A 25,512-nucleotide genomic window follows, 5' to 3' on the forward strand; every position below is an offset into this window, starting at 1 on the left:
CGCCGGCAATGGGTGGGATTTGGCCCAGCCTCGCCTGTTGGGGGCGCTGTGAGGTGGGAGTTCTGAGCATCACGTGGGGAGTTCCTTAGTTGAGAGGCCCCTGCCAGCTGGTCTCCCTGCAGCCTGTGTCCAGAGAGCCTGTGCAAAGGGACAAGGGTGGGGTGGGGTTGGCAGATTGGGGGGGGGCGGTGAACAGACTGGGGTGGGCCACACCCAGGGGGCTGAGAGGCGCTGAGCGCAGAGGCTGTCGGGGTAAGGAGAGAAACAAGGCTCTCTCTCTGAGGGCACTGAGCTTGTCCAGGCCAGCTGGCCTTTGTTTGGGAGTTTGGGGCAGGTTCTGAGCCCAAACAGCACCCCAGCCGTGCCGTGCTGGGTCGTCAGCTCCTGTCGTTGTGAGCGGCACCTGACAGCGAAAGGAACCCCAGCCTGGCAGACATGGGGATGCCGAATCCACTTTCCCTTTGCAAAGGGAAAGGCGGGGTGGTGGGGGCTGAGCCGCAGAAGGCTCACGGGCGCCCAGAAAATCAGATGCTTCTGCCAGCTCCAGGAACCCCTGAGCAGAGCCCAAGCCAGGCTGGAGCAGCCATCAGAGCAGGAAATTTGTGGTTCATCAGCAGGAGAACAGCCCATTTCACACAATCTTGTCCCCTCTGGAACGCGGCCCCACTGGAAAGCAGAGGAAGCGGGGAGGGGAGTGAACCAAACTCTGCTGACCCGGTTTGGGGCAGAGACAGGCTGAATCAAATCCTGCAAGGCCAGGAGCCCTGGGCTTTGGAGTTCAGATCTGGTGCCCTAGACTTCGGGGCTCGGGTCTGAGCTGTGGGCTGCTGGGAGGAATGGGGAAAGGGATGGTTCCTCTTGGGGACAGGATGGTTTGCCCCTCCCTAGTGTGGTGCTCCCAGTGGCTAATGGGGAGTGGACCCTGCAGCCAGCAGGGGAGAGAGGCCCTGTCTGTAATGGCTATAAAGAGGATTCTTGTCAAGCTGTTGGACACAGACAGACCCTGTGGGTCCTTCGGGCTCTCTAGTGTCTCTGTCCTAGTGTCACGTCTCCCCAGTGTCCCCATGGGGTGGATGTCTGAGTCTGCTCCACCACCACGGAGAGACGACGCGTGGGTGGGTTACATGGGGTCACCCCCCCCCCGATTTCTACCAGGAACCCCCACTGCACACAACCAGAACCTTTAAATTGTGTCCCTCCACCACTATCAGCCGTTATGTGTCATCTCTGCCCCCATGCACGCTCCACGGCCCTGGGCTCCCTGACCTGACCCCTCTTCATGGGGCTGTCCTCGCTGCAGGTGCCGCAGGACGAGTGGAGCAGCTACCCAGCAATGGGGAAGGACGGCGAGATCCCCTGCCGGCGGATGCGGAGCGGCAGCTACATCAAGGCCATGGGGGACGATGACAGCGGTGACTCGGAGGCCAGCGCCAAGGTGTCTCCCAAGGGCTTGTCCCGGCGAGATGGCTACCGCCGCTCCTCCAGTGTAGACCAGGCCAGGACCAAGTAAGAGAGGGCCTGAGGCGCCAGGCCTGCTATGAACCTCCTTTGGGGATGCAGGCTTGGAGAGGGGCAGGGGGCAGGGAGGTGGGGCTTGGGGAGAGGATGCTGGGGCGGTGGATGCAGGGTTGGGGAGGGACGGTCGGGGAAGGATGTTGGGACGGTGGGTGCAGGGACTTGGGTGTTGCTTTAGTTAGGCTTTAGTGAGAGAAGGGTTCTCTGGCAGGGAATCCAGGCTAAAATACACAGCTTATTTTTTAAAAAGTGAAACTCCATAGAACCATGGATTTCAGCAACCTTCCCACGCATCCCACCCCCCTGCAGATTGGCAACTTCAACATCCTAGGCTCAGGTTAGTGCTGGGACATTTGAGTATGAAACTGAAAAATTCGACTCGCTCGCTGTATTTATTCTTTATTATGTGTACTAAGGTAGTGCCCAAAGACCCTGATCGTGATTGCACGCCATTGTGCTAGGCGCTGCACATACGCATCAAAGGAGAAAGTCCCTGCCCCGTAGATCTTTCGGTCTGGGAGAGCGGGGCGTGGGGGAGAATTTCCAGGCAATTAAAATCTTTCAATTTTCTTTGTCTTCCATGAGTGCTAGTGAGTAGATTTTGCACTGGGAGATGATCAGTTTTGCAGGGCTGCCATAAACAAGAAATGCAGATGTTCAGTCTATATTCAGAGGATCCAGATGTTCAGAAACGCTTGTTCAAAACGCCTGTGGGTTTTTTTTGGGTGGCTCTGCTAAATGTGCGCACAGATGATACCCAGCTTATGTGGACATTGGCATGTGCAGTTACTGCAGCTGCATTTGCATATAAGGGCCCGATCCTGTGCTTGGATCAGTGGGCGCAGACTGAGTTCTGGAAGGTTCTTTGTGGGTGCAGGGTGCACATGAGGGGATCTGATTGCAGGATCGGGGCTTGGGGTGCACAAGTGTCTGGGCATTTTTGTGCATGCAGATCTGCGAAACCAGGACAGTGAGTGAAACCCCAAAGGTAAAATAAACTGTATTGGAGTTCAGAGAAAGTTTGAACTGTTTGACTCTCTCAGGGTTGGGTCTTGTCTATGCTGGGATTTTAGCCACAGCTGAAAATCCCTGGCTAAGAGGGATGCAAACACCGTTTGCACCAGCACAGGGGGATTTCACATTGGTGCAGTTTATCTCTGTTGCGGGAATGGGGCAGGGAAAAGAGGAGGGTTACTGGGGTCAGCTGCAATAGTGCAAATTACGCTGCAGTGTTTAGACTAGGGGTTTGCACTGGCGTAAATCGTTGTGCACTGGTGAAAACAGTGTTTGTATTAAGAGTTTGCACTAGTGTCGATTATGCTGGACTGGTGTCAATTATGTCCACATTAGGTGTCAATTATGCTGGACTGGTGCAAATTGTGTTTAAATTAGAGGTTTGCACCATTGCACTAGAGTGGTGTAAATCAGGCCTGCAGTAGGAGTTTGCACTGTTTCAGAGTGCACCGGGCTGGTGTTCATTGTGCTGTGTTAGGGGATCACACCAGTCCCTGTGTCGACAAGGCTGTAGTGCTCTCAGGTGTTGGTGGCCCAGGTAAGGACACACCTGCTGGTTAACCTGCTCTGTCCCTCTCAGTGGCCTTGCCTCTTTGCCAGCCCCACACTGCCACCATGGGTCTGCCTCCTGCCCTGCTTATCGACACCTTCCTGTGCTGTGGGTGTGGGTGATGTTCTGTGAGCCCAGCCTAACCAGAACTGGAGGGCTCCGGGAATCCCCTCCTTGCTCCGGGGCTGCTTGAGGAGATTGTAGAGGTGGTGGGGCGCTCACATTGGGATGGCGGGCGGGTAGGGGGCGGGACAATGGTCTGCCAGGTTCAGGGGGCAGAGGCAGCTGCGGACAGGAGCCCAGTCACTGGGCTGTTTCCAAATGCTCCGCTTGAACGTGTTGCTTTTGGTCCGAATCCTTTTTCCCCCACTGTCTCTCATTAGGTTTGCAAGTAGGCACTATTCTGATTCATATATCTGTAACTGTCCCAGCTGCTGCACCCCGCCCAGAATGCACCCTCGGGGACAGGGCTACGGACGCTCTTTCACCACCGGCCAGGTAAGGTGGGTCGTGCCCGTTGCTGTGCCTGGCTCTCATGCCCTGACTGTCCTGTGCCCTCAGTTGCTGGAGTTCATATGCTCGGTGCGGGGGCGGTTGGTGTTTGGGCGGACTCAGTACCCTCCATGGGGCTGGATTTTCTGAATGAGTGGCTAGAGCTGAGGAGAGCTCTGCATGCAAGGAGCCGAGTGGAGCCATCCGGAGCTGGGCATGGGACTCAAGGTTCCCAAGTGGCAGCAGTGTCCGAGAGGCGGGACAGGCCTGGCCGCTCTCCACTGACCCTTCTGTGCCACATGGAGACCTGACCCCCCCACCCCGGGGGGCTAGTCCCCCCCACCCCTGCATTGCATGTGCTAATCTGCAGCACGGGGACGCTGATTCTTGGGGAGGCGGCAGGCTTCCCTGCATGCACCAGCGAGGCTCTGCCCCTTCCCCGCAATGGCTTGGCTTCTGCTCCCCTCCAGACATGCTGCCTGTGTGTCCTCCCTGTCCGGCCAGCGCTGTCCTTTCTCTGCTCATACAGTAATGCAGAGCGCTGTCTGCATGCTACCGGCCTTTCCTCCGCAGCCCTGCCTGGGCCGGCCAGGACCCTCCCACTGGTGGCGATGCAGAGTGCTTTCATGTCTTCCCAGGGGCTTGACTAGCCACAAGAGGCCCCTGTGTTCAGGCGGCTCTCTTCTCGGCCCCTCCTCTCTGCTCCCAGCATAGGCTGTTTATCTGCCCCTCCTTCTGCATGCATGTTAGCCCCAGGGACCGGTACCCAACTGATGCGTCTGTAGGAAGAGTGCAGCCCGGACAGTGGCCAGGTAAGCTGCCCCAGGCTGCCCTTCCAAAGCACTACAATCTTGAGTCCCTGCAGAAGAGGTGAGGGGATATCAGCCTCCGGGGCCCTTTCACCTGTTAGCCTCTCTGCCAAGCTGAGCTCCACATTTTTCGCCAGCCGAGGTTTTCTCTCCCACTGATACATCTCATAGAAGGCATCAAACAAGCACCAGGTGCTAATGATTTTGGAGGACACTCATGACTTGAACTGGATTCAAACCAACGACCTAGTAGCGCAAGGCTCCCCTGGCCCCTATTACCGTCTCCCTGAGCCATCCAGCACCAAAGAGTAACTGGAGTGTAGTGCTGTGATAATTCGGAGTTGGTTTGGATAAGCTTCCCCAAAGGTTCGGAAGCTTCTCTGAACCTCTTGGTTATGCCAGGCCTGGCTAGTAACATCTAGGGAAGAGCTTGTCTCTCCCGTAATCCCGGTGCTGCTTCTCTCAGTGCTGCCCGGACAGACTTCGCCTCCCCTCAAAAATGGGTTTGAATTTGGATGACTGTCTCAGTGCCGCTTTTCCCCAGCAAACCCCAGGGCTCCCTGCTGTCACAGTGCTAACTCCTGGGCCCGGCACCAGGTTTTGGGCAGTGATGTCTGCCTGCTCTCTGTCAAGAGCAGAGGTAGAGAGAGACCTTCTAGGTGCGCCAGGGACATGCTGCAATGGATGGAAACCCTGACTGGGAGTCGCCTCCCCCGCAGTGGGTCACGGCTGGGCTCCAGGCAGCACCTGCGCTGAAATAAAGCCCGGCACGATCAGTCGGGCCTTTCCCTCATGGCAGATTCTCGTGCACCAGAGGAAGTAGCTGCCTGGTACCAGGGCTCAAGAGCTGCAGCAGAGGGGAGAGGCCCTGGCAGTTGGCGGGAGCCTGGCAATGGGACTGGCAGACTTTCCTCTCTAGGTTGCTGGGTCGAATCCAGCCAGGGGGAGGGAACTGGCTGGCTGGAGTCCAAGGGCCTGGGTGACTAGGGAGGGGTGGATGCAGGGCCCTCGCTGTGCCGGCCGATATATCAGTATCATCTCTAGTCCTTGAGCCACCAGCGGGGGCCAGGGCGAGTCGTTCCCTGTAGCCCCTCTGGTATCTCCATGGAGGATGGAGTGGGGGGCACTGGACCCTGTCAGAGCTGCCCAGGCCCCTCATCTGCCCCACTCTCCCCTCAGATCAACGAGGAGCTGAACCACCAGTTTGAGGCGGTCTGCGAGTCCGTCTTTGGCGAGGTGGAGTCCCAGGCCGTGGAGGCGCTGGACCTGCCGGGCTGCTTCCGCATGCGGAGCCACAGCTACCTGCGAGCCATCCAGGCGGGCTGCTCGCAGGACGACGACTGCCTCTCGCTCTTCTCCATGTCCGTCCCGCCCAGGCCGGCCATCACCAGCAGCATCCTGAAGCCCAGCACCTGTGAGCCCCAGCCCCTGCCCCATGGCGCTGCTCCCAGGGGCCCTTCACTCGTGCAGGGGTGGGCGGGGTGGGCAATCCTGCCGGGACCCAGAGGGTCCTCACACCCACCCCAGCCCCTTCCCACAGAGGGACCCCCCCGGAGCGCCTCTCCCCTTCCCACACCTTCTGCCAGCCCCTCCCCCTTTCCACAGAGACCCCCCACCAGCCCCTCCCCCTTCCCATGCGGGACCCCCTTCATACTCTCCCCCGTCTCACGTTGGGACCCCCCACACCAATCCCTCCCCTTCCCACAGAAGGACCCCCATCAACTCCTGCCTCTTCCCACATAGGGACCCCCCTGCCAACCCCTTCCCATAGAGGGACTTCCCCCACCTCCCCGTAGAGGGACCTGCCCACCTACCTCCCCCTTCCCATAGATGGCACCCAGTGGGCTCACCACTCCAGCTTCCCACTGCCGCACTTTGCTGCCATCTTGAACGGCTTTCTGGGATGCCCTCCAAGGGCCGGGCTCAGCTGCCCGTGGGCTCACCCGCCGTGAGGCTGTGGGTGCTGCCAGCCCCAGGGCAGTTCTCTGGCCGGCTGGAAACATCGGCCTCACTGAGGTGGCAGCTCGTGTGGCTGGCCCTGGGGGATGCTAAGTGTGTCCGACTGGGCATCGCTCCAGCCAGCCAACAGCCCTATCTGTCTGTCTGTCCATCAATCCTCCTGCCTGGTCTCCACCTTCCTCTCTGCATTTATTTCGGGTTTCCCCTCCTCTCTTCCTGTCTTTCTGTCTTCCTCCTTCTCTCATTTCTCTCTCCCTTTTTCTGCCTGCCTCATGACTTGTGCCACACAAGAGCACACTGATCTTCCCCCTCATTTGAGGGTCGTCTGGTCCCTTCGGGTTTGGTGGATGAATTGGCCAAGCAGCCGGTCCAAAAGCAAATGAAGCTTTTATGTCCCTTTGCCACAAGCTCACAGTTAACCGGCAGGGCATGTGGGGTGGTGCAACCTTTGGTGGTGCGGCAGTGTAGGGCCAATTCCTTGGCTGGTGTAAACGGGCCTGACTTCAGTAGGGTCGCTCAGCTTCACAGCAGCCAGGGATCTGACCACTAGGCCTGGCACCCCATGGGGATGCAGGAGGAAGAGGTGGGACTGGCCGGTGTTCGCGTTAGGAAATGAGAACGTGTCTCTTTCTCATGTGACTTTTTATCGTGTGTCTCTCCCACAACAGCCTTCAGTTACCGAAAAGCACCACCGCCCCTCCCTCCAGGAATCAAAGCCAAGCCCCTCATCTCAGTCACGGCACAGAGCAGCACTGAGTCCACCCACGAGAGCTACCTCCCCAGCGAGGTCGCCCGGAGCCCCTCGTGGTCCAAAGACGCCGTGGCTCGCTGCAACTCCACAGAGAGCTTGGAGAACTCCAAGGTGACAGCCATCTCCTTGGATTTGCCTCCCATCCAGCCCCGGGGCTCTCCCAAGCCATCCACACTCATCATCAAGGCCATCCCAGGCCGGGAAGAGCTGAGGAGCTTGGCACGGCAGAGGAAATGGCGCCCATCCATCGGAGTTCAGGTATGTGTCACTCTTCCCAGAGCCTCCCAGTGTTGAACCGGGGCCTAAGCCCATGTGAATCCAGCTGCCAATGCTATGACTCCGGGCTTCCTAGGAGCCCCAGCACCGGCACTTGTAGGCTTGGCCACTGGGGCCCCGTGCAGGGTCCCAATGCATGGTGACTCGCCTCCCATTCAGCCCTCCCTTCTCTTACCGCAGTGAATCTTGGGCTGCTCCAGACCAAGGTCTCACCACCACGACCTGGCTTTGCAGCCGTTGCCAAGGCCTGTTGCAAGCGGCATCATGTTGGCATGAAATGGTCTTGCCAACAGGCAGTGGCAGCCCAAGGGTCCTTCCTGCCATGGCCCCCCACCCATACCTCATCCTTGACCAACAAGGCGAGAGGGGACTCCAGTCTCCATGGCCCTTCATCTCTGTGCTGGATGCTCCTGGAGCTGCCTGGCCATGGCTTTCGTCAGCCCTTTGTTTCTCTGGCTTTCCCACTGCCGCTGCACCTGCTGGGGGAAATGAAAAAACATGAGTCTTTTGCGCCCGAGGCTGTGCAGCGATTCTTCCCCGACATGCTCTCCCTCTGATCACCACCGCAGGTTGAGACTATATCTGATTCCGACACAGAAAGCAGGAGCCAGAGGGAATTCCACTCCATCGGGGTGCAAGTGGAAGAAGACAAAAGGTACGGCTGGTTAAATGCAGCTTTTATCGCTCCATCCCTCCAGGAGCAGGGCTTAGTGCAGCTGCCGTGCCGGCTTGATTGTTTTCACACAATGCCTCCCCCAAACTAAACATTCATAACGTGCGCGTCTTCTCCTGAGCATCCCAAGAGCTTGGCAGCTTCTGATGCTGACTGCTAAGTACAGCTGTGTTTCCTCGCTAGCTCATAAATCAATGGGCAATGCAGGCAGCAGCTGGGCAAGCTTCCCTGCGCAACATGCCTCATCCCTGACCTGATGTCATCCTAGGGATGGGTAGGTAGGTCAGTCTCTGGACCATTAAGCTGCGTGGTTGGTCAGCTGTCAAAGAAGCCGCTGATTGTGATGAGCAGGAAGGTTGTACTGTGGGCACTCGTCCGCTGCAAAATGAATTGAGGCCCAGCAAACTCACGTCACTCAGGTCAGCAGGTGGCTCTGAAGTCATCACAACTTTTGCTCACTGCTAATAGATTCAGATCTGCACCCAAGAGGCCAGAGGCTCTGGTACCTTGTTACGGCCCCTTCCTGTTTTATCAGCACGTTTGTTACCCTGGGGCCCTGATTGATATGCCAGAACACCAGCCGTCACAAAGCATGTGTTAACCTACGCACTGGGCGGGTATTGAGGGATTTGAGGCTGTCTGGATTTCCTCTTGCTGCAGGTGTGAGCAGTGACTCTAGGATTGATCCCTATGGGATGTGTTCGTGCCTGGAGATCAGCAGCTTCTATCTGCCCGTGGTTCTGATCCAGATCTGGGTTTCGGTTCTGATCCAGATCTGGGGTTCGGTTCTGGGGGTTTGGATCTGCCCCTCATAGAGGCCTCTGGTTCTGATCCAGAACTGGAAGCACGGTTCTGTAGGGTCTGTCTGAGACCATCAGTACCTGGACCTGCAGCTGAGCAAGGCTGGGTACGAGGCATGGCTATGACTCAGCTGTTCAGACAAAGAAGCTGAGATGCCAAGTGGAATCCGGCTGAAACCCCTAGAGATGGCCATCAAAGGGGCCCTTCACGTGGCCCACTGGGGCTTGTCCAGCTCTGACCCAAGCCCCTCAGAGGCTGGGCTATTCTGGACCTGCTTGTTCACCCTCCCTGCCTCCCCCACTCCTTCCGGCCCATAGCTGAGTCACTGAGGACGAGGCATCTATGGGGAACTCTACAGTGTTCCTTCTCTTTGCTTAACAAGGGGCCTGAGCGCGTGTTCCCGTCCCCGTCCTTCAGCATCCATCCAGGGCCTGTTACCATAGAAACAGGCTAGCGTGCGCAAGCAGGAGAGAAGGCATTGAAATGAGGGAACACGAGGAAGCGGCTGTTAGCGGGCTGTCCCCACGGACAGCCAAGAGCTCAACAGCTTGTGAGCCTCCCAGCGCAGCTTCCCCGTCCCGGGAGCCGGCTGGCCCCTTGCTCTGCTCGTGCACGGGGAGAGGTGTCCCGGCTGGGCAGGGTGGGGACGGGCAGCACAGCCCCAGTGCATGGGGTTTACAGTCAGTGAGCTCTGAACTAGGGATTACACTCCAACTGGGTGGGTTTCCTTAGACCCCCCACCACACACACACACTACTCCAGCTCCAGGTCCCACACACAGCTGTGCTGATGCCCTTCGATCCTGACCCGCAGCCCCCTGTTATCCCAGGCCCGGAGCCCCTGCTGCTGTCCCTCAATCCCTCCGCCTCACAACCTCCCCGCCACCATTATTCCAGTTCTGGAGCTCCTGCAGCTCTACCGATGCCCTCCAATCCTGACCCACAGCTCCCCGTTATTCCAGCCCCCGAGCTCTGCCGCTGCCCCTCAGTCCCAACCCACAGCTCCCCGTTATTCCAGCCCCCCAGCTCTGCCGCTGCCCCTCAGTCCCAACCCACAGCTCCCCGTTATTCCAGTCCTGGAGCTCCTGCAGCTGTGCTGATGCCCCGCTGTTGTGGTTTGAATGCTTTGCAATGCGGTTGCTGCCCCTGCTGTGGGAACGGGAGTCCGTCCCCATAACCCCTTTATCTCCCTGTCCCGAGGCGGGCCCGGTTCAAACGCTCAAACAGCGTGACGGCTGGCGTGCAGGCCGACCTGGAGCTGGAAGGCTTCACGGGCCTGTCGGTGGCCACAGAGGACAAGGCCTTGCAGTTCGGACGGCCCTTCCAGCGGCACTCCTCGGAGCCAGACGCGTCCAGCCGACAGTACTCGGTGTTCAAGACGGTGCACACGCAGGGCCAGTGGGCCTACCGGGAGGATTACCAGATGCAGTATGACACTGTGGAGGTGCCCCGGCGGGACTCCTGGATTGAAAGGGGCTCCCGCAGCCTCCCCGACTCCGGCAGGGCCTCTCCCTGCCACCGAGACGGGGAGTGGTTCATTAAGCTATTGCAGGCTGAGGTGGAGAAGATGGAAGGCTGGTGCCAGCAGATGGAGCGGGAGGCTGAGGACTACGACCTGCCGGAGGAGAGTGAGTCAGCCAGGGCTGTGAGACTGGAAGGGGGGTGCAGGGCACCCCAGGATTCACGTAGGGCTTGGCGGGGACTGGAGTTGTGCAGCCCTGAGTAACGGATATGGGGTATATTCCCTCTGGAACCTGAGCCAGTGGTTGCCCTGCACATTAGTGGCAAGAAATACTCTCCAGGGCTCGTGATCTCTGGAGCCGGGAGGGCACGGGGGGAGGTAATCAAGCCCGCATGTCGTTAGCAAATTCCTCACGCATTGGTTTTTCCTGTGTGCCTTGCCAGTTCTGGAGAAGATCCGGAGCGCCGTGGGCAGCACCCAGCTCCTGATGTCCCAGAAAGTGCAGCAGTTTTTCCGACTCTGCCAGCAGAACATGGTGAGCGCCTCCTCCTTCCTTATGGGTTTCCCAGGGATGTGTTCTGCGTGATGGGCAACTGGGCGGAGGCGGCAGCAGGTCCCCTGGAGACTGAAACAGGTGCATGGCACTCTGCACAGCTGGCGATGGTTCCGTTTGGAGGTGCTACCTGAAGGGTTGGAGGCTCACCCCGACCCTCTTAAGGCTGGGACCAAGGTACTGTAGAGAATAAATGGCACCTTCTTCTGGCGATTTGGTTATTTCATCTCTGGCTGAAAGCAACAGCTGCACCAGCCTTTTAATTAAACAGTTATAACAATTCCCAGCCTTCTCCCACGTCGGGAGCTGATTCGGCCTCTGGGCTGAAAGCCCAGCCTGGTTCTTATTTCCCTGCAGCATTTTGTCCCAGCCCTGCTAAGGGACACATTTTTAATCCAATAAGGTCCAGACAGCCCAGCTCTGCTCCTCATCAGCTTGAGCAGGGAAGTGATGGAAGACCTGGAGTCCTCTGCACCCCATGGTATGTAAGGAGCTAACCAGCCTTGTCTTCTCCCTCTTTGGAAGGACCCTAATGCATTCCCCATGCCCACCTTTCAAGACCTGGCTGGATTCTGGGACCTCCTGCAGCTGTCCATCGAGGACGTCAGCTTGAAGTTTGCAGAGCTTCAGCAGCTCAAGGCCAACGGATGGAAACTCATCGAGCCCAAGGTAGGAGGATAAGACCATCTCTGCCAATTGGCTGAGAAGGGTGGGGGGTGCAGCTCGGGTGTGGGGGTGGGGTAGCTGTCACTTCACAGTGCACAAAATCAGCTTTTGTTGGCCTCCAGCTGGAGAACGAAAACCGCATATGTCATAATGCTACTATATGAATCCATGGTGCACTCATACCTTGAATATGGTGTTCAGTTCTGTTTGCCCCATTGCAAAAAGCATATAGTAGAACTGGAAATGGTTCAGAGAAGGGCAACAAAGATGATCAAGGATGTGAAATGACTTCCTTATGAGGAGAGACCAAAAAGATTAGGGTCCTTCAGTTTAGAAAAGAGATGACTAAGGCGGGATATGCTAGAGGTCTCTAAAATCATGAATGGCATGTAAAAAGTAGAGAAGTGTTTGATCCTTTCACACAGTACAAAAATCCGGGGTTACTCAATGAAATTAAGAGGCAGCAGGTTTAAAACAAACCTAAGGAAGTACTTTTTCACACAATGCACAACTAACCTATGGAACTCACTGCCAGGGGATGTTGTGAAGGCCAAAAATATAACTAGATTAAAAAAAGAACTGGAAAAGTTCATGGAGGATGAGTCCATCAATGGCTATTAGCCAAGATGGTCAGGGATGCAACCCCATATTTTGGATGACCCTAGACTTCTGACTGCCTGAAGCTGGGGGTGGAAGACGGGAGTGGATCACTCCATAATTGCCCTGTTTTGTACACTCCTCCTGAAGCTCTAGTGTGGGCCACTGTTGGAGACAGGATACTGGGCAAGGTGGACCATGGTCTGACTCAGAATGGCAGCTCTTATGTTGTTACATGTGGGGCATTGTTAGCAAGTGTATTCATGGCTTCACAGAAGAGCAGAGGGTTTGTTGGGGGAGAGTGGGAGGGGACATAATCGGATCTATTGTGTATGTCGGGTGTGTTCCCCAAAGCATTCGAGCACCATCACGCAAAAAGAATGGAGAAAAAGAGGAGTTGGGTCCCAGCCGCCATGGGTAGAAGTGGGTCTGGCTGGAACCAGGGAAGCGCTGAGAAGGAGCACTCTGTCTTGCGGCACTCCAGCTGTTTCCCAGCTCCAGGCGAAAGCTGTGGTCCTTGGCGTCTCCAGTGTGTGTGTGGATTATGGAGTGTCTCCTTGCATTGCATCCCTGATACTGTCCTCAGCCCCCTTTTGCGGGGAGAAGGGGCAGGCCAGGAAACAGATGAACCTTGGGCTCCATCACACGTCTTAGTAGAGATTAACTCTCTCTTCCCCTTTCATTGGTTCGTGGGGCTGGGGTGGGGGATGACCAGGACTGGGCTACTGCAGCAGTGGGACAGAGAGGGGCGAGCTGGTGGGAGCCCTGCCAGATTGTGAGCGTGGCCAGGACCAGTTAGCAAATCCCTAGCCCATCTGTCTCAGACCCTGCCTGCAGATGGAGCCTTTGTGAGTCACGGGGAGCGACTCTGGTCAGGGTAGGTGGAGAGTGAAGATACTGCATGCCCAGCTAGCGTGGGTGTAAACAGCAGTGTAGACAATGAGGGACAGCGTAGGTGGGTAGAGCAGAGTGCCCCACGCACCTGAACCCCCGGGGTCTATACCCTGTCCGGCTCTCTACGTGCCCAAGCAGAGCCTTGCGCGTCTACACGGCTATTTTTACCACTTAGTGTCCCGCTGCCTCCCTGCTGCCGGTGCCATTCCCTGTACTCTGCACACCGCCGAAAGTGTAGACTCCCCCTTGGCAGAGCTCGTGGGAGCTCGGCTGAGTTCAGCTCGAAGTCACTGCTATGCAGATCCCGTCCTGGCTTGTGTCTCAGGGACTTCCTGGGGGAAACGTCGGGGACGCGAGAGATCTATGATCACAGCTACCTTCTTCCTTTTCCATGCACACTTCTGCTCCTGAGCTGGCACTTCTGAACTGTGCCAGGCAAAATCAACAGGCATCTTTAGTTAACACTTTAAAAAAAAAAAAAAAGAACCCGAACAAACAGAGCCCTTTTCTCTCCTGTGTTTTTCACATACAGCTACGGCGTGTCCTCTGTTTGATGTTATCTTCAAAGGTACAGATATCCTGTGTGCACACACGCACCACGTAGGACAAACCAAAGCAATTCCAGTCGTCTCACCCCCTGGCAGCCCTGCCATCCATCACACTGATTCAAACCCTGGTGGAATGCTCCCAAGGTCAAGCACAATCACCAGCCTGTGTCGCAGGCAGAAAATGCAGCCCTCGTTGGCCTTGTGTGAACACAGCACACAAGAAGCATGTACGCAGGCACTGGGCTAGATCCTGTGCTGACTTTCAACCCCAGGGACTGCGCTCAGCCCCAGGGACTGGTGGAATTGAACAGAGTGTCAGTCAGCACAGAATTTGACCCATTTGTTCTGTATAGAGATAGGTACACACCTGGGGGTATCTGCTCGCGGACACATGCACTCCGATATGGATGCAGACGTACGCACAAACACTGGGATGCGTGCACATACGCAGATGCACGCAGATGCATACAGATGTGCAAGCACACATCTGTTTATAGCTGCACATACACGTATGGATTCTTGTAGACATCAGAGTGTATAGACAGGCACCCACTCAAATGTGTGTTCTCTTGCATGGTCTCACACACAGACAGATGGACACACATACGAATATGCACACACGGATACACACACACATTTGGGTGTGCATACATGCCCACTGTGTGCACCCTTGCATGGTCTCACGCACAATCATGCAGCTGTGCGTACATCCCTCCCACACACCCAGATGAACACAGACACTCACACACAGGTGCGCACCCCTGGCACATGCTGTCTAACACGGCACGTCCAGCGCCTCCCGGAACCCCCTCTAAGCCCTGCTCTGTCTGTCTGTCTGTCTGCACAGGAAGAGAAGAAGATCCCTCCCCCGATACCAAAGAAGCCGCCGCGCTCCAAGGTGCACCCGGTGAAGGAGCGCTCCCTGGACTCCGTCGACCGGCAGAGGCAGGAAGCCAGGAAAAGGCTCCTGGCGGCCAAGAGAGCTGCCTCCTTCCGCCAGAACTCAGCCACCGAGAGCGCAGACAGTATCGAGATCTACATCCCCGAGGCCCAGACCAGGCTGTGAACGGAGCCCTGGCTTTTCTACCCACACCGTACAGAGAGAGTACATAGCTCACTGTGATGGCCAGGGCCCGAGCCGCAGGGACCCCCGGGGGCAGCTCTCGGCCCACTCACAGCTTCTCGACTTTTTATCATCTATGATTCATAGATCCGACGGCGAATGAACACGAGCCTGGTTCTGTCTTGCCCTCATGCTCCTCCCCGTGGGGCAGGGCTCTCCCTGACCCTGCCTGCCCACAAGCCCCTTCCTGGCCTTTCCCCATTGCCCTCTCCCTGAGCCCCCTGTCTGCCCTGAAGCCTTTTCTGCCCTCCATCTCCCCTCCTTCTTGCAGCCCTGTCCCCTTCCAAGCCCATCTCCCCTTCCCTGTACCCTCCTTTCACATCTCTTTGTACCTTGCTCCTTGCAGCCCTCCCCCCCTTTGTGTCCCCCTCTCCTCATGTCCCCCCTCTTCTCCTGCTTTTCCCCTTATATGGGAGAGGGAGGGCCCCCCCCCCCCGCTCAGCTGATTGGGGGGCAGGCAGGCCCACCCCCGCACCTCCGTGTGTCCTCCCCCTCACGGTCGTGCCACCTTTAACTTCTCCCATTTCCTCAATTCAATGCAAACAAAGCGTCTTGCGGGGGGAAAACGCCGCCGAGCTCCATGCTGCACCAGAGGGGGAACCTGTGCCAAAATCACCATTCCTGGCAGCCCGGCGAGCCAGCTTCCCTTGCTGGCATGAGGCTTCGGGCCGTGGCAGGCATGAGGGGCAGTCCCTCCCTGCACCCCCACCATGGTTCAGTCCCATCCCTGCCTCTCGCTTGGGCACCTCGGGGAATCCATGGTCATAGACTTCTATACATATATACATATAACCGAAGGAATAAAACAAAAACTACACATGACCACAGCTGTGTTCCTGCTGGTGAGACTGGGATCAGATCATCAGGAAATCCATGGCAGCCGCAAAACCAGCCCCTGCTTTCCCTACACTTACATCGTCAGTAAGAATATGCTATGATTTCTCTTCTTTCTTTCTTCCTTTCTCTCTTTCTTTCCCTTCCTGCAAGCGTGAATCCTGGGCCTGCGCTGGCGTGCGTCCGCTCGCCACGGAAGGCTAGGAGAAGGTCAAAACTTGGATGGTCACTTTATTTTCCATCCCTCTTTGATTTCCCCACCAGCTGCTGGTCTGACTAGTTTACCCTGGGAGTGAAATTCGAGGGTGAGGTTGGGCGGCGGGAGGAGCTGGTGTCTTTGGAGCAGCGTTTGGTTTCTGTCTAGCAATGGCAAGGGCTGGCAGAAACTGAGGTCTTTGGGGTTGGTTTCGGGTTTCCCTTGCTGCTGTCCCCTCTCCCTTTAGACAGGGCATAGAAACAAGCCTGGCCTTTCAAGTGACCAATCCACCATGCAGGGTATTGGTGCTGAGCCAAGTGCAGGGCACTGTTCTGACCCATCTGCATCTGGTTTAAAGACACGGCTGTCCCCAGGGGCCAGGCCAGAGCAGATGGCAGGGAATGGCAAACGTGCCATTGACAACCCATCTTGCCTTAGGAGGAAGAGGAACCTGCTGTTGCGTCCCCAGGGTGTTGCTGGGCCGGCTCCTTGCGTTGTATTTACCAGTGTTAAGGAAGGTGAGAAAACCCTTGGAGCTGTTAACCGCACAGACGGAGCTCCAGCAGGCGAGGGTACTTGGGAACGACGTTTCTGTGGAGAGAGCTGGCCTGTCTGAATGTCGAGGGGAGAGGGGGATTCGGGGGCCGCCTGTGAGGTGAAATGCGGGTTCGTTGTTACTTGCCACGTCTGTTCTATAGGATGATTCCAGAGCCTCTGTTTCAGGGCTTCTCAACCCAAGGGTCACAAACCCCTGGTGCTGAATGGGGTGGGGATCTCAGCCAGGTGGGAGTGGGTTCTGGTACGGAAAAGCTTGAGAACGCCTGTGCAATAGCAGCCCTGGCACAGGTGACGCTGCATTCACCATGTGGACCCTTGAGCATTGGAGCGGGAGGTTTTATTCCCACCGGGCTGCGATGGGGCTTGCCGTGCCGGCCCTGGCTGCCCAGCCCATAGAGAAGCCCTTCCCCGACAGTGCAAACCAGCGGGAGCGGGAGGCACTCAGGAGCGAGCCATGCCAATCCCAGCCAGGCCCACTGCCTCTTGGCCCTTCTCCCTCCAACACAAACGCTCCCCAGCCCCTCTCCCTGCCCTGCAGCTGCCCTGCGGGGGGCTACCCAAGCCCTCTGGCTTTGCCAAAGCCTCCATTTGGCTCCTGCCGCCCAGTGGTGCAGCCTACGTTCTCCTCTGCTGAGGAGCAGCTTTCGATGTCACCTGCTGCTCCCATCCCAGGGACCCATCTGGGCTCACAGACGCCAGGACAGGGCCCCTCCTTCCCAGCATGGTGCCCTACCGAGCAAGGCAGCGGCCCTCACTGCTGGCAGCCGGGTTAGGCCACAAAGAGAGTCCGGCAGGGCCAAGGCCTGGAGGTTCAGCCTGAGTAAGGACTGGGGCAGGCCAGCTGGCATTAGTCTTCAGTCTCTATCTGGCCAATAGTGCCCAGGGACAGCAGCTCCTGGTTGTTGCGTTCCAGGAACCGCCCTCCCCGGTCAGTCACTGTCACTAACGCCAGCTGGGAAAGTGACTTGGAAAAGCAAAGCCCTGGCAGGGAAGGGCAAGTGGAACTGGAGGTTGCCATGGTGGCGGGGCTCTGGCTCGTGGGTCATCACCCTGCGCCTCATGCAGTCCTTTACCTCGCAGCAAAGCGAGTGTGAAATGCGGCCGTTGGGTGGTGCCTACCCCCGCTTTGCACTGGTGTAAAAGATGGGCCCGGGGGGGCGATGGAGGATTGGGACCCTGCTCTGTTCAGACCACCTCAGTGACGATAACCTCCAGCAGCTGCACCGGCTCCCTAGCCGCCAGCCCCCCTGGGAGGCAGGGTAAGTGCCGCTCTCCTTAGTAGATGGGGAAATGGAGGCACAGGGGGCCCAGAGGCACGACTCCAAAGCTCCAGTCTGTCACTGGAGACCGACCCAAGACGTGAATGTGGGTCTGCCCTTCCCCAAGCTGAGTTCCTGCTTGTGAGAGTGGCAGATAGGATATCGCATTACAAGAACCCCCTCCTCCATGGGCATCCCATCCTCCATGGTATGGCATTAGCAGTGCCCTGTCCTCCCGGGTATCATGAGGAATGCCCTCACACTCATGCTACACTAGAGGAGGTGCCCTCTCTTTTGTGAAGCCGTAAAGGGGATGCCCTCCTCTTCCTGGCATGGCTGCCATGGTAGCTTTCTTCAGGGCTCATGGGGTGACCCCCCTATAGCAGGAAGCCATCACTCCTAACAGCATATAGATGAAATGCCTGGGGAGCCTGCTGTCCACCGCCCCCTCTGCGCATCGTTACCTGTACACAAGCCAAAGGTTGGGCTCCACACTCCTCATATTACCCATCGTGGGCTCCTTCTCCACCAGGCTGTAGTCCTGAGCGTGCCGAATGGAGGGGGTGATTTCAGACCAGGCTAGGCCCTCTCAGGTGAGGCGGTAGGGGGATAGGGCATAAACAGAGGGGCCCTGTAGGGTGGGTACCCGCCAGGATCTTGGAGATCAGACGGTCCAAGTTCTCCCCTGCTGGTTGTCCTGAGTTGTCTTTCCTCTCCTTTTCACTCCTTCTGCTCCCCAGCCGTGCAGACCCCTCCTTCCCCCCCCCCCCGAAGTACAGTCTGTTCCATCTGCCCTGATGTCTGTAAGGCTGGGGAGCAGAGAGTTCACCCACTGAGCCAGGTGTCCTGCCCTGGGAAAACGGGGTTGCCAAGCCACCCACTCTGAGAGGTCAAGGAAAAAACTCAGTGCTGCCTTCTCACATTGTCCCTCCTTCCAACTGGGGAGCCCCCTGCACTGTGAAACCCTTCAAGGGGGACCCCCCCCGTCTTCTCGCCACCCTATGATTGTACCAGCTCCTGCTCCCTGCCCACTCAGCTATCTTGGAGACGCCCTGCTTCAGACACGAAGAGGGGAGGAAAGATCCCAAGAAGAGTGGCTAAAGGAGCAGCAAGGCAAGGAGCAGTGACACCAGCCACAGCCCAGGCGGCCAGATCTCTAGGGCAGGGACTGTCTTTTTCATGAGCATACAGCACCTAGCACTATGGAGTCCCTGATCCCTGACTGGGTCCCTCAGGTGCCAATAGTAAATTTCAGCCCAAGGGGACATCCTGCCTGGTGCATGCTAGGATTCCTCCCTGTAGCACCTGGGACAGGTAGGATGTACTGAGAGATGGGAGATTCCACAACCATACTGGCTTGGGCAGGTGGACGGAGGAGAGCTTAATTCTACCAAGAGCAATGCACCATTAACCCCTGGGGCCTTTACATCCCCCCCTTGGATGGGATCCATACCATGACCTGGTGCTAAACCCTCCCCCAGCCTCTGTTATGTGCCTGTCCAGTTGGGAGGGTTTGAAAGAATCATATCATGGCCTCGGGTTACTACATTAAAACAACAGGTTTCAGAGTAGCAGCCGTGTTAGTCTGTATTCGCAAAAAGAAAAGGAGGACTTGTGGCACCTTAGAGACTAACCAATTTATTTGAGCATAAGCTTTCGTGAGCTACAGCTCACTTCATTGGATGCATCCGGTGAAGTGAGCTGTAGCTCACGAAAGCTTATGCTCAAATAAATTTGTTAGTCTCTAAGATGCCACAAGTCCTCCTTTTCTTTTTACATTAAAATAGATGTTTAAAGGGAAGGAGGGGGGAATCCAACCAGCATATCCTGGAACACAGAATCATGAAAAAAATTCCCAGCAGCGTGAGATCTGGCCCAGCTGGAGGAGGGGAAAGGCAGGAGACTCCTTGCTCAGCATCCAACACTCTCCAATACGCTGCTGTTACTGTCCCGGCCAGGAAAGCAACCATCAGCTCGATTCACCTGTTCTCTGCCTCCGTCCACACTTTAGTTCTTAGCAATGTGCCTGGAAGAGGAAGCCCTTCCACTTGTAAGTTCTGTAAGACAAACAATACTGTACAGTGACTGTGATATGTGGTTTCATTTTTATTGTAACAAACTTAGCCGTACTGTAATAAAGACAACTCTTTGATTACTCTGGGCCTGGCACCATTCTCCCAGCCGGTGCTAGTCTCACCTTTGACCCTTCGTGTCCTATGTCTCACTTTCTTGTCTGGTTTAAGGGAAGGGGAGGGCTGAGTCTGGAGTCAGCTTACCATGGTGGGGACTTGCTGCTCTTCTCTGGGAGCAGGAGGTAGGTGGCTTGTCACGATGCTGGGGAAGATGCAGAGCTGACCGCATCTCTCCTGCACAACTCACTACGCTGCCAGGTGGCTTGCCAAGTCTGCTGCAAGGGGCCACTGGAACAGACTTTATTAGCAGAGGGCTCCCTGCAGCAGCTGGGCTGGGCCCTGCATGTTACCACGGCTGAGACTGGAAGGGGGCTCCTAACAGCGTCTGCAGGGAGCAGCTTTACCAGTTGAGGTACAGCGAGTGCCTCCTGCCTGAGCCCCCAGGAGCTGTGCAGAGCTCTGTACTGAGAGGGGGCAGCAGATCTGTGAATCGGGGAACCCAGGGCTGGAACCACTGTGGGGGGCTCTGGGTCTGAACTGAGGGGCTTGGCCCAGCCTGCTCGTCACTCCCAAGCTGTTCGGGTGGTTTTGAGGGACTGTCTCCAACCCAAGGGCTACATCCTCGGGCAAACCGGGTGTTTGTGTAGCCCCGAGGTTCACTCCGTGTCAGCAAACACCGCTCCCAGGTGGGTGAGGGAGAGGCTCCAGGATTAGACCCACCCGAAGTGACCAGGGAGCGAGGTGAAAGGGCAGGGGGCCAGCGCTGGAGACGGCCTTGGCTGGAGTCTAAGAACCGGCCCTGGCAATGAAGGCGGAGGAGAAGCCCCAAGCCAGCTGGCCAGGGCGTCCCACCTCATCCCAGCTTCCTGCAGGAACCATCCCCGCCGGCCACCTCCCCAGTGCCCCGGGCATGGACGGACAGACACCCTCCTGCCCTGGTCCCAAGCGAGGCAGAGCCTGGGTGAAATGTCCACAGGCAGCGCCTGGCTCTGGTGCCTGGCAGGAGGGGGTCCCCAGCGAGGCTTGGCCCCAGCCGCATCCAGGGGCCTGGCAACCCCGGGGCCGGGGCCACCGCGGGCCCCTTGGCAGCCTGGCTCCCAGGCAGAGGCCCCGGGGCTGAATCCCAGCCCGGAGGGGCCCAGGGCTCCGCCAGCCTCGGAGAGGGACGAGTTTGACGGAGCGGGGCTCTTTTGCCCCTGAGCCCCGAAGTCCAGCCGGGTCGGGGCGAACGGGCACCGCCGAGCCCACAAGGGCCCCAGGGGGCGGCCCACGGGGGGGGGGGTGGCTCCCCGGGGGGGCCCTGCTGGAAATCAAGCCCCAGGCCGGACGCTGCCCGGGGTAGGGACGTTGGGGGCCGCCTCAGCGCCCGGCCCGGCCCGGCCCGGCCCCGCGCTCTCCAGCAGGGGCCGGCCCGGGCTCCGGCCCTGCCTCCGCGGCCGCCCATGGAGGGCGGGAGGCGGAGGCGGCGCGGCCTGGCCCGGAAGCCGGCGGCGGGGAGAGGGGCCGGGCCGGGCCGGGCGGCAGAGGTGAGAGGGGGCCGGGCCCGCTGCGGGGATCCGGCCTGGGGCCGCCCCGTCCCCGCCGCGCTCTGGACCCCCCTGGGCTGGGCTGGGCTGGGGGGCGGCCTGGACCCCCGCCGTCTGCGGGGCCGGGGGAGGTGGGGGGGCGGCAGGCCGAGCCCTCCGCCTGGGTCACTGCGGGAAGGAGCCTCCGCCCTCGTGTTCCTGCCCCCGGGACTCGGCGGGACTCGTGGGCCCGGCGCGGCAGAGGCCGAGTAGCCTGGGAGAGGGACCCTGCCCGGGATCGGGGGGCCTGGGGGGAGCTGGGGGGGAGCCCGGGGCTGGGATGGGGGGGCTATGGATCAGGATCGGGGGGCCTGGGGGGAGCTGGGGGGGAGCCCGGGGCTGGGATAGCGGGGGACCTATGGATCAGGATTGGGGGGCCTGGGCTGAGCTGTGTGTGTGGGGAGCCCGGGGCTGGGATAGCGGGGGACCTATGGATCAGGATCGGGGGCCTGGGCTGAGCTGTGTGCGTGGGGAGCCCGGGGCTGGGATGGGGGGACCTATGGATCAGGATCGGGGGGCCTGGGCTGAGCTGTGTGTGTGGGGAGCCCGGGGCTGGGATGGGGGGGCTATGGATCAGGATTGGGGGGGCCTGGGCTGAGCTGTGTGCGTGGGGAGCCCGGGGCTGGGATGGGGGGACCTATGGATCAGGATCGGGGGGCCTGGGCTGAGCTGTGTGCGTGGGGAGCCCGGGGCTGGGATGGGGGGACCTATGGATCAGGATCGGGGGGCCTGGGCTGAGCTGTGTGTGTGGGGAGCCCGGGGCTGGGATGGGGGGGCTATGGATCAGGATTGGGGGGGCCTGGGCTGAGCTGTGTGTGTGGGGAGCCCGGGGCTGGGATGGGGGGGCTATGGATCAGGATCGGGGGGCCTGGGCTGAGCTGTGTGCGTGGGGAGCCCGGGGCTGGGATGGGGGGACCTATGGATCAGGATCGGGGGGCCTGGGCTGAGCTGTGTGTGTGGGGAGCCCGGGGCTGGGATGGGGGGGCTATGGATCAGGATTGGGGGGGCCTGGGCTGAGCTGTGTGTGTGGGGAGCCCGGGGCTGGGATGGGGGGGCTATGGATCAGGATTGGGGGGCCTGGGCTGAGCTGTGTGCGTGGGGAGACTGGGGCTGGGATGGGGGGACCTATGGATCAGAATCGGGGGGCCTGGGCTGAGCTGTGTGCATGGGGAGCCCGGGGCTGGGATAGCGGGGGACCTATGGATCAGGATTGGGGGGCCTGGGCTGAGCTGGGTGCGTGGGGAGCCCGAGGCTGGGATAGCGGGGGGCCCATGGATCAAAGATTGGGGTGTGTCCCTCGTCGGCAGAGCTGTGTATGCACTGTATGGCCGCTGTTACTGTTCAGAGTCCACCAGAACTAAATTCCTTTCCTCTCTCTGCCCCAGACTAACCAGCCGTTGCTTTGATTATCCCCTCGGGTGGTGGGATCAGGAGCGGGCTCCTGTTTATACCTTGCTTTCCAAGCATAACACAAAGCACGGGGCAGGCTCCCAGCAGCTGTGTCCTGGGCGCTGGGAGATGAATGGGGTGTGTGGGGGGTGCTGTTCTGCCCTTTCTCTTAGGGATTGGGCTCTGTTGGAGCAGGAGACTCTGGAGAGGCTCACTGCCCCTTGCCTTCCCCTAGGCACCCCAGAAGCTGTCAGGATTGGGAGGAGGTGGCTGGCATAGCGGGTTCAGCCCCCTAACTGCCCTGGAACCCTGCAGCCTGGTTGCCGAGCTACCCCAGGTGGGAGTTTGACCAGTGCCACCTGTGTAACACCCATGCGCCGAGGCGGGTCATGGCCACGTAGGTGGGTGTTTGGGGGGGACACGTGTAGCTGAGATATCTAGCCATCTGGGGGGTGCCAGCATGGGGGTGACTTGCCTGGAGTTCCGGGTTCCTTTGGAGCTGGGTGTATCTGGGCCAAGGGGCACGGTCAAGTGTGAGTGGTGATTTTGGGGCCCCCCTGGGGTGGAGGGAGGTGCAGGGTAGGTCATGTGGGGGATGATGATGGTTTGGGATCTTGGAGGTTTGTCTGGGGAGCGGGGAAGGAGGGGGGCGACTCTCCCTTGGGTGGGGAGCTAGGAGGGAGGTGGGTCCATGCAGCTGTGACACTGATTCTGCCCCCCTCTCCAGAACACATCTGGCGCTCTCTCCTGGCGACGCCATGTGGCCCTTGCTGTGGATGACTGTGCGGACCTACGCCCCTTACGTCACCTTCCCTGTGGCCTTTGTGGTGGGGGCAGTGGGCTACCACCTGGAGTGGTTCATCCGTGGTGACTCCCCGCAGCCAGCTGAGGAGGAGAAGAGCATCTCAGAGCGGCGGGAGGACAGGAAGCTGCAGGAGATTGTGGGCAAGGACCTGACTGAGGTGGTGAGCCTCAAGGAGAAGCTGGAGTTCACCCCCAGGGCTGTGCTGAACAGGAACCGTCCAGAGAAGAGTTAACCAGGCTGCCCGGTTCCCCCTTTCCTTTGGGTTGGAGCTGAGCACCCAGTCCATCTGGCTGCAGGTCAGGACCCTGGGTCCCTTAGCCGGGCTCTTGGAGTCTGTCCCATCTCACCCATGTGTTTTCAACCCCAATCCACCAATATCTGGCTCGTGCTGGGCGTCCACCCCCATCGCTCACAATGACTATCTTGTGAGGTGGCTGCTTGTTGGAGTTTCCCACCTGTGGATGGAGGTGGAGGAGGCGGCATGGCCAAGGAAGCAGAGCTGGGCAGCCTTGGCCATTGCTGCCCGAGTCCCTGGCGCACCCAGTCACACAGCTAGGGAGAGGGATGACGCTCCAATTCCTGGAGGAGACGGCTCCACTCCCAGGGTGAACCAGGCCCTCGACGCTCGGCCCGCCCTGTCCCGGATCCTCTGGATCTCCCTGGATTCTGCAGGCTTCCTTTGCATGGAAACAGCCAAGACTTGCGTCCTGCCCAGGTGGTGGAGCGTGGCTGCCTCTGCCCAGAGGCCGGGGTGTGTGTGTCCTGGGAGCTGAATGGCATGGGGTCAGAGTGGGGCAAGGAGGCTTGCACACTGCTCGCCTCCCTGTTCCTGGCTGGGATTCCCCCTCGCTTCTCAGGACCGCCAGATTCACCCTCGCTAGCAGGCACAGCCCCTCCCCAGCCTGAGGGCTCCAGCCCCCTTTGCTGTGGTGGGTGCCCCTGGCGTCGGACTGGCAGCTAGCACAGAGTGTGAGGGAAGCTGTAATTGCCTGGCAGGCCAGAGACTCATGTGGGGAGCTGGAAGCCATTTCACCCTCCTGCCCTGGGAGCCTTGGCAGGGAGCTCTGGGCGCATTGCTGTGGGGCCAAGGTTTGGGAAATGAAATGACCTTGCAGTTGTGTAGAACGAAGCCAGATTAAACCAGCCTGAGAACTCAGAGCCTCCATTTTCTTCTTTCCCTCTTGAGTGTTTTGGCTCCCAGTTGGTACCACCCCGTCCCCCTGCCTGACACCCAGCAGCCAAGCGGGACGTTCTAGGGAAAGATCCCGCCTCAGCGGTGTGAAGCTCGTGGGTCCTGCTTGGCTCTGGCGCAGCGGGAGGGGTGGCTGCGTCTCTTCCCCAGCAGCCCAGGTGGGGTGGGGAGTGCTGCCAGCAAGGGCCTCTGTGCACAAGCCGAGGCTGGGTTTCCTCGGGGAGGCAGCCTGCCTGGAGCTGATGTGAGACTCCCCTCTTCTAGAGGGGCTTGGAAATGCAGAGCTCCCATCCTCCAGTCTCCACCCTGTCCTGCTGGGTCCTAGCCGCACCTCTCGTACATGGGACCTGGGCCTGACACTCCCCACTAATCCAGAGCAAAGCCCCTGTTACAAATTCTCTGGTAAACCTCCCCCCCACCCCGAATATTCCAGACATGACCGTGACAAGCCTTTGTGTTTGCTAGCGGCCAAGGGATGGGGAGGGGACGACTGGTGACCCCCTTAATGGGGCCCAGTTCTAAGGGGTTGCAAAGGCACAATGCAGGAGGTGCTGTGGGTACTTTTTACTTTCTAAGAAACTGGTGCCTTTAAGGGGTCTTGAGGAAGGTTCGTCCAATGGTCGGAGCACTAGCCTGGGCTGTGGGGGAAGACCTGGATTCAATTCCTGCTTGGCCACCATGGGTGGGCCCTGGGAAGTCACTTAGTCCTCTTGTGCCTCGGTTCCCCATCTGTAAAATGGGGCTAAGAGCACTGTTGTGAGAGTAAACACTAAAGATTGGGAGGGGCTCAGATCAGTGTGATAGAGAGAAACTGGGCACCCCCAATCAGCTGCCACTTGGAGGGTGAACACCCACAAAGCTTTATCCAGGTCCAAATCTGCCCCCTTTTAAAGGGAGAGG

The 25,512-nt window shown here is 58.7% G+C and overlaps 2 protein-coding genes across 12 annotated transcripts in view; both read left to right on the forward strand.

Moving 5' to 3' along the window:
* The window catches only part of DLGAP3 (DLG associated protein 3), a 149,540-nt gene extending 129,799 nt beyond the window's left edge, over positions 1-19,741 (forward strand). For 2 of the 6 annotated variants that reach the window (XM_073317303.2, XM_073317302.2), the window contains exons 3-11: positions 1,301-1,506; positions 3,463-3,577; positions 5,560-5,794; positions 7,008-7,348; positions 7,936-8,021; positions 10,040-10,467; positions 10,745-10,836; positions 11,380-11,523; positions 14,407-19,154. In XM_073317303.2, coding sequence (XP_073173404.1) covers positions 1,301-1,506; positions 3,463-3,577; positions 5,560-5,794; positions 7,008-7,348; positions 7,936-8,021; positions 10,040-10,467; positions 10,745-10,836; positions 11,380-11,523; positions 14,407-14,625 — 1,866 coding nt within the window. In that variant the 3' untranslated portion in view covers positions 14,626-19,154. Of the gene's footprint in view, positions 1-1,300; positions 1,507-3,462; positions 3,578-5,559; positions 5,795-7,007; positions 7,349-7,935; positions 8,022-10,039; positions 10,468-10,744; positions 10,837-11,379; positions 11,524-14,406; positions 19,155-19,316 lie in introns of those variants that run through there. The other 4 variants (XR_012155604.2, XR_012155606.2, XR_012155605.2 and 1 more) reach the window with 4 other exon arrangements.
* A 1,363-nt stretch (positions 19,742-21,104) lies between these two features.
* SMIM12 (small integral membrane protein 12) lies at positions 21,105-24,576 on the forward strand. Of its 6 annotated transcripts, none has more exons than XM_073317306.2 (3): positions 21,115-21,187; positions 22,851-23,016; positions 23,343-24,576. In XM_073317306.2, exons 2-3 carry the CDS (start codon positions 22,988-22,990, stop codon positions 23,650-23,652), a joined length of 339 nt encoding a protein of 112 aa, XP_073173407.1. In that variant the 5' UTR covers positions 21,115-21,187; positions 22,851-22,987; the 3' UTR covers positions 23,653-24,576. The 6 variants fall into 6 exon arrangements, with proteins under 6 accessions (XP_073173410.1, XP_073173407.1, XP_073173408.1 ...); XM_073317307.2 differs by lacking the exon at positions 21,115-21,187 and adding an exon at positions 21,221-21,435; XM_073317309.1 differs by lacking the exon at positions 22,851-23,016 and having other exon boundaries at positions 21,105-21,187.
* The last annotated feature ends 936 nt before the right edge of the window (positions 24,577-25,512 follow it).

This window comes from Lepidochelys kempii, chromosome 19, assembly GCF_965140285.1.
Source record: "Lepidochelys kempii isolate rLepKem1 chromosome 19, rLepKem1.hap1, whole genome shotgun sequence".
Lineage (NCBI taxonomy): Eukaryota > Metazoa > Chordata > Testudines > Cheloniidae > Lepidochelys > Lepidochelys kempii.

Coding starts and splice junctions, on each gene's coding strand:
- SMIM12 (XM_073317306.2), top strand. CDS start 22,988: ATGCGCCGAGGCGGGTCATGGCCACGTAG. Junction 23,017..23,342: donor GGCGGGTCATGGCCACGTAG/GTGGGTGTTTGG, acceptor CCCCCTCTCCAG/AACACATCTGGCGCTCTCTC.